Source organism: Aegilops tauschii, chromosome 4, assembly GCF_002575655.3.
Source record: "Aegilops tauschii subsp. strangulata cultivar AL8/78 chromosome 4, Aet v6.0, whole genome shotgun sequence".
Classification (NCBI taxonomy): domain Eukaryota; kingdom Viridiplantae; phylum Streptophyta; class Magnoliopsida; order Poales; family Poaceae; genus Aegilops; species Aegilops tauschii.
The window spans coordinates 478,532,105-478,539,719 of NC_053038.3; the positions used below are offsets into that span (position 1 = coordinate 478,532,105).

Sequence of the window (7,615 nt, forward strand, 5' to 3'; positions counted from 1 at the left end):
TTCTGATGCGCTGAGTCTTTATGGTCTTAGCACGACGACTTTTCGGCTGTCTGCTACAGCAAAGTTTGCGGGCGATGACGACAGCGTGCTTTTTCGCTCGCTTTAGTGCTTATGGTCGTCACTAGGAGGCTATAGATCTGGATATAGTTCACGGTACTTCAACAGTACTGTACATGTTTAATGAATATACAGTAGATTGAAGTTTTTCTCGTAGAAAAAAAATGCTATAAGAAGTTACGTTATGACATGTGCTCATCGTGCACGGACGGGGAGAAGGAAAACGTGCGAGCATAGGAGACGGGTCGTGGCTCTACGGAACCGAGCCAAACATAGCCAGCCCATCACGGAACCGGTAGCCCACCACAACTCGCTTTCCACCCGTGACGCGGCGACGCCCGTCGATCTCATCCCGGCGCCACCGACTCGTCCGCTCTCCACTCCGGCGGATATTCCCGCGTGCTCCCCCTCCCAATCCGCCTCGCCGTCTTCCCCAAGCAAACCGAGCGAGCCGCCCCCAAATCTGGCCCCTCCCGAGGAGACGCCGCCCGCGTAGCTTCTCCGGCCCGGCGATGCTGCCGCTGCGGCGCCTCCTCGCCGCCTCCCTCCGCTATGCTCGCCGCCACCCCGGCCTCCGGCCCCGCCGCCTCCTCTCGTCCGGCCCCGCCCCGCCCGCCTCCCCTTCTCCGCCTTCCACCTCGTCGACCCTCCCCGTCGCGGCGCCTCCCCCGCCGCGGCACCATCTCGCGCCCCTCCGCGGCCCCCGCCGCATCTCCCCGCTGCTCGCCATCTCCGCGCTCTCCGTCGCCACCGCCGCCGGGACGCTCTACGCCACCACCGACAACATCGAGGAGACCCTAGCGAGGACCAGGGCGTCCGCCGCGCGCGTGGCGGAGCAGATGCGGCACACGTGGACGGCGGGCGGGGTGCTCTGCAAGTCGCTCATGTCCGTCCTGTCGTCCGCCAACCACGAGGTGCGGTCCGGGTTCGAGATGCGGGTCGCCGCGCTGCTAGCCGACATCACCGCTGCCAGCGCCGCTCGGCGTGCGGCCATCGTGTCCGCGGGCGGCGGCGCCGTGGTTGACTGGCTGCTCGACAGCATCGTGCGGGGCGCCACGCAGGCGGAGGCGGCGCGGGCGCTCGCGAACCTGCTGGCCGACCCGTGGGTTGCGCCTGCTGTGCTCGGCCGGCCACGAGCGGTGCCCTCCCTCCTTCAGTTTATCTTCTCCTACCAGCCCAAGCGCGGCAAGAAGGTGATAACTGGTGTTAGTTTTGGATTGTTTGCTTTGCCTGATTGCTCAAATGTGGTTTGATAGAAGCATGCATTCAGTATAATTCTGCGATGCAGTTTCTCTTATGGACCTTGACCATAAATTGATATTGCAGAATTCATAGTTTTTGAGAATTCTTAATTCAGTGTAGCTTGGTTGATCATATTGTGGAAGGTTAGGGTATAAATTGATATTGCAGAATTCATAGTTTTTGAGAATTCTTAATTCAGTGTAGCTTGGTTGATCATATTTTGGATATACAAAAACTTCCCATTGTACATTTTGACCATCAATTGATAATGCAGCAGTTTCTGTTAGAAGTTCTTTTTGACTCAATGTAGCATGGTCTATATAACTAGGAATCGGGTCGTCATGTGCTACATTGCAGGATTCAGATGTTGCAAGTTTAGGATGTTGATTCCATGTGAATCTCTGGTTGCCTGATCTTTGTAATATATGTTACTGCAGTGTTAGGGTAATAAATCTACATTTGGTATGAGTTCTGAAACTGCAAATTAGCTGTACGACCTTGCCATTTTCATGGACCATCATGTTATAGTATTTATATTTTTCTTCATGCCATTGTGATCCTTTTCCTTTCTCCACTCTCTGTATGGAATTTTTTTGTTTGATTTTTGTTCAGCTTATTTCATCTTCTTTTCCAATAGCTTATCATGTCTTGACAAACATTTTTATGTATGGAATGAAGCAGTCTATAGTTTTTTATTAAGTTATTTTTTCCTAATCTATCGTTCTCTTGTCGAGACAGAACTCCAGACACTCTTCGTTCGATGTATCAGATCACTCTAAAGGAAGGAGCATGCTTGTCGCTGCACTCATGGATATAATCACATCCAACTGTGATAATGCAGATTATTCGGCCTTTCGGCCTTTGTTGCCTGCAGATGCTGATATAAGAGATATTGCAGCAGCTATCGAAGTCATTGAGGAAGGGGGGATGCATTTTGATGACCATGAGGATGATAGCAGTGATGATGGTGACAGGGGATTAAAAGGGATAGGGATTAAGGTACTTGGGGGGACCACTATATTGGGATTCTCTAGAGAAAATAACTCACTAAAGATTGGCAACTCAGGTGATGATGTTCTGGAAGTTGCACAAAATAGTAGAATGGAAGTTGCCCAGAATAGTAGTGGACTGGTAAACCAAGAGCCTACTGTTGATTATGTAGACATCGAGAGACTAAGTTCCCATGCTACTCCAGGCCTATGGGATGATTTACAGAGGGAGCATGTAGCTGTACCCTTTGCTACCTGGGCTCTTGCTAATTGGGCTATAGCATCGGATCTGAACCGCACTCGTATTCAAGAACTTGATAGCGACGGGCATGCTGTGACAACTGCACTGAAAGCTCCTGAAAGAACTGTGAAGTGGCATGGAGCCTTGGTGGCCCGGGCTCTTTTGGAAGACCAGAACTTGACTTTGGCTCCTTCTGTCCCTGATTGGTCCTCAAGTCTTCTTTTAACAGCTTCTCAGGCTACTGAGAATGGCGACATGTCGTTGGCCCAAATGTCACTGTCAACTTTCCTGTTATCCATGATACGATGCAATGAGTCGAAGTTTGTGATAAGGCAGAAGGGTCTTCATCTTCTTCGTAGTGTTGCAAAAAAAATAGAAAAGGAAAATAGTCAGAGTGGTATGAAGGAGTCATTAGTGGTTGCCCTGAGTTCGCTCTATTCTGGTGAAGTTCCTTTGTCACTTGAAGAAGCTCAAAGATGGTCTGGCATTCTCCTTCGTTGGCTCTTTGACAAATCTGTATCAGGCACAACACATCATACATCTGTAAAAATCCTTTCATCTATACTTGAGGATTACGGACCATCCTCCGTACCGATTTCTCAGGGATGGTTAGCTCTCGTGCTTTCTGAAATTCTTGGAGACAACAAGACACAAAGTTTGAAAGGAGCCACCCCGCCTGAACCAGAACGAGTGAAGGTTATAATTTGTGCAATTTTTACCGCAAAATGTACTTTAGTGTGTGTTCCCTTTGCAGATTTATTAACATCACAGCATAAAATTGTTAGGTAGTAGGGCTGGATAAATGAGCTGCATATAAATGAATTACACAAAATGTTCAAATTGTTACTGGAATGTCAATGTCAACCTTGCATAATACGGTATGCCATTTGTTCAGATTTAAGTTAGATTTGTCATAACTCGTAAGTATTGGGCATAGAGCAACAAATGTTCTAAACAATTTCTGTATGTGAATTTTGCTAATATACTTTGAAAGACACTATAGAATGCTTCTCACAAGAGAAGCTGTTTAGGGTAGCCACATGGGGTTATCCTTGTTTGTTTCATGGAGAAGTTACATCGTATATGTTTTGATTGGCAGCCTTTGAAATCCCTTGTTTGAAATATAGACATTTGATTGCAGCAACATTTCTTATTTTGTTCTGTTCAACCAGCATGTTCAGTCTTGCACTTGTATTTTACCTCTGTATAACTTAATTTTGATTTTAATGATTTGAGGGATGTGCAAGTGGATAAGTTGCTATCGTCCTGATGCAGCATTTTCTTTCAAATCTTATTCTCCCTCCCACTGTCCTAATACATTTTTTTTTGCAGAATCAAGTTGATTACCATAATGCTTACACTGCCACACAGGTCTTGAATCAGTTAGCTACAGCTGTTGTCAAATTAGCAAGCATTCAGTCGGACTATGGTTCTGAGTCTGGTGACAAAGTACCACTTTACGATTTTCTTTCTCTTGAACCATTTGCTACAGCTGTAAAGAACTTGAACAAAAAGAGCCCACCCAAGTTTGATGCTGTTGACTCAGCCTTAGCTACGCTTAAGGGAATAAAAGCACTAGCGGAGCTTTGTTCTGAGGATGTCACGTGCCAAAAGAGAATAGCTGATTTAGGAGTTGTTTCGTTATTGAAACACATCCTCGTCGGTGACGATTATGAGAAACTTGCTGCAATTGAAGCATATGATGCATCAAGAATACGAGAAGTGCAAGACAAGAATGTGTCTGCTTCCGATGATTCTTCTACTGCTGCTACCACTGATCCCCGTAGTGTACGTGTTCCTCCAGCAGCACATATTCGAAGGCATGCCGGGCGGCTGCTTACCATTCTCTCCCTTCTACCCAACTCAAAGAAGGAAATTGTTTCTGATGATGTATGGTGCAAGTGGCTTGAGGAATGCGCAACTGGACGAATTCCTTGCAATGATATAAAGTTAAAAAGTTACTGCAGACTAACTCTGTTAAATGTATTCTGCTCTGAGAGTCAAAATACAAGAAGTGTTTCTGGTGAATATCCTGACTCAGAATGTGAGTATAAAAGAAAGTGTCCTCAGTTTGGAGATGCGCTGTTCTTGCTGAATCCAGAATTACCTCTTGAGGTTCATTTGGGCAACAGCGGCTGTGGGACTTCAAGAGATACTTGTAAGGATGATGGATGCATTGAACATAGTGGCTCTAAAACTAGAAGCGTAGAAGGTTCAGGTGCTGCATCAAGACGTGTCTCCCCTGAAGTTGATGTCGTGTTTGTCCATGGCCTTCGGGGTGGCCCATTCAACTCATGGCGGATAGCTGATGACAAGTCATCAACTACTAAAGCTGGTCTGGTGGAAAGTATAGATGAAGATGCTGGAAAAGAAGGTACTTGTTGGCCAAGACAATGGCTTTCATCAGATTTTCCTCAAGCTCGTTTCTTCACGGTCAAATACAAGGTTTGTTCTCTAATTTCTGACTGTCTCTTAAGTTGGGAGAGGCTTGTATCGCTCCTTTAGAAGCTAATAATTATTTTATTTAAAAAAAATCAAGCTCATCTGCTGATGCCATTCGAACGATTTAAATGTTCCAAGATCCTTATTGGTTTCAAATGGTTTATGCAGACAAATTTGACACAATGGACTGGAGCCAGCCTGTCCCTTCAGGTTAGTGTTCTGGAGAGTTGTGCATGTTGATGCACATACTCCTACCTCCCTTTATCTCTGATTAGGCCTGGACAAACCTGTTAGTCAGAATACAAAATTTTCTGACTTAGTAGTGCGCATAGAAAAAGACACCTTTGTGTTTCATACAATTTTTATTTTCTGTACAGATAGAGCATTTTATGACACTTTATGTTTTTCTGAGACCTTTTCACCATTGCTATACAGTACAAAAGTTTATATTATTTTAGGTTAATACATGGTTTGAGATATTTCGATGTTTTTAGGTGAGGGTTTGCTCTTTTTTTCTTGCTTAATTTGCATTTATTGAGATCACATTTGTTGTATAGGAGGTGAGCTCTATGCTGCTGAGGAAGCTGGTGGCTGCTGGGATCGGTAGCCGACCTGTTGTGTTTGTGACTCATAGGTAATGATGGCTGCTTGGTTTATAATGCTGCTTACACATGGGCTGAAAAATCTAACAGCTGAAAGAATCAAAGAACTAATATTTCCTCTCCCATTTTCATACTTGCAGCATGGGTGGACTGGTGGTTAAGCAGATATTGCATCAAGCGAAACTGAACAATTACGACAAGTTCCTGAATAATACAATTGGACTAGTATGTGTCTGATTTTTTTGTTTGATGGAACTAGTATGTTTTTGGTTGTCCATTCTTATGATTGTATGAGTTCTAACTCTATTTGTATGATAGGTCTTTTATAGCTGTCCGCATTTTGGCAGTAAACTTGCAGACATGCCATGGCGTATGGGTTATGTGTTTCGTCCAGCTCCTTCAGTACGTTCTTTATATGACACATAATTGATGTATTTCATGTGTGTATATTTTGTGACACATGTTGTTCCTGTAGATTGGCGAATTAAGAAGTGGGTCTCCAAGACTTGTCGAGTTAAATGATTTTGTGCGGCAGCGCTACAGCAAAGGACTTCTCGATGTTCTTAGTTTTAGTGAGGTAATGAAATGTTCTCATAGACTAGTACAGCATGCTTTCACTGCCACAACACCAAGTTGTCTTTTGTTAACTCTTCTGTACAAATGTTATGTATGCTAACTGGCTTCTTAACAGAGCGAAGTCACACCAATTGTGGAAGGTTATGGTGGTTGGGCATTCCGAGCGGAGATAGTCCCGATCGAATCTGCATACCCAGGATACGGGGAGCTTGTCGTAAGTATTCTATCAGTTGGATTATGTCATTCAAATCATCGTTTACGGATATGTTATGCTTGCTTGCATTATGAGGGACTTGACTGAAACATATCGGGCTGTCCAGTCGTAGCATGAATAATGATGGTAATGGTATATAAATGTGCCCAAGTAGATGCTAGTTTCGAATATCCTGATTGCGGTGCTAAACAACATTGATATAACAACAGTGATTTATGTGCAATTATATGTAGTTATCCCTTTGTAACTGGTGACTTTAGAGTTCATTGTCAGAGCAACGTTTATAACATCTGACCCGCCTGTTATCTTATGTTTATCTTGTAGTATGTTCCTGTAATTTCCTCCAGACTAGAAGAAGAGTCTATTCAATTGAAAGAAAAGGTTGTGCCACTTAATGCAACTTGCAAGTGATGATTAATCTTATGTATCTTTGCAGGTTCTACAGAACACTGACCATATAAACTCGTGTAAACCGGTGAACAAGAATGACCCTTCATACGCCGAGACTCTGGCATTTTTGGAGAAAAGCCTGAAATCACGGGGCAAAAGAGCAGAAGCCTAGCCCTTGTTTTCCTTGATGCCGGTCGAGCTGAAGTACAGTACAGTACATCGCTTGCATGCGGATAGTGCACATAATTTCCATCGGCGGTATGGAGGCTTACGTTTTCCCAAGGGATTCTTGTCCTTTTTGTAGGAGATCTGGGCGGGGTGCTGTATTTTATGAAGCCTGCGCAATTAGACACAGAAATACGTTGTACATGTTGCGGACGAGCTGTAAATAGTTGCTCTCTTTTGGTTAGCTGATGAAGTAGCTGATCTGTTGTATATAGTCTCTGACGCCCAAACAGTATGGTTTTTTTTTTAATTTATGAAATTCAGGAGCATTACTACATCATCATGTTATGGTTGCTTACCCGGATGGCCGGATGCCGCGAATCCTCGTCTATCCATAGCTTTGTTCTGGTCAGTGTTTGATATTTGTTTTGCTCTCTCGTTGAGAGGTTTGGTCGATATATTTGGTTTGCATCGGGAATTTCATTTTTTTGTTAGACAGAAGGATTTAATGTTTCATTTTCTTAGGGGATCTTGATTCACATGATTTTCAAAGCGCAGGAATAGAAAAAACCCATGTAGGTTTGGGAGTACATGATTTGGTTTGTTTTGATTGCTTCACTAGAAAATCAAATGATTCTTACCTAGAAGTATGATGGATGCAAATCTTTTTGTGAAGTATAGTACAAAAGAATCCTTA

The 7,615-nt window shown here is 44.1% G+C and overlaps 1 protein-coding gene across 1 annotated transcript; it reads left to right on the top strand.

Annotated features, from left to right (window-relative positions):
* Positions 1-361: 361 nt before the first annotated feature.
* LOC109735167 (uncharacterized) lies at positions 362-7,258 on the top strand. Its single transcript, XM_020294374.4, has 10 exons — positions 362-1,250; positions 2,038-3,225; positions 3,862-4,974; positions 5,140-5,181; positions 5,529-5,605; positions 5,714-5,798; positions 5,892-5,975; positions 6,049-6,150; positions 6,265-6,363; positions 6,800-7,258. Exons 1-10 carry the CDS (start codon positions 570-572, stop codon positions 6,923-6,925), a joined length of 3,597 nt encoding a protein of 1,198 aa, XP_020149963.1. The 5' UTR covers positions 362-569; the 3' UTR covers positions 6,926-7,258.
* The last annotated feature ends 357 nt before the right edge of the window (positions 7,259-7,615 follow it).

Bases quoted from the DNA above. Each gene is read 5' to 3' on its own strand.
- LOC109735167 (XM_020294374.4), top strand. From the start codon at position 570: ATGCTGCCGCTGCGGCGCCTCCTCGCCGCCTCCCTCCGCTATGCTCGC. The intron at 5,182-5,528 runs GTTAGTGTTCTG...TTTGTTGTATAG, and splicing joins GAGCCAGCCTGTCCCTTCAG to GAGGTGAGCTCTATGCTGCT. The intron at 5,976-6,048 runs GTACGTTCTTTA...TTGTTCCTGTAG, and splicing joins TGTTTCGTCCAGCTCCTTCA to ATTGGCGAATTAAGAAGTGG.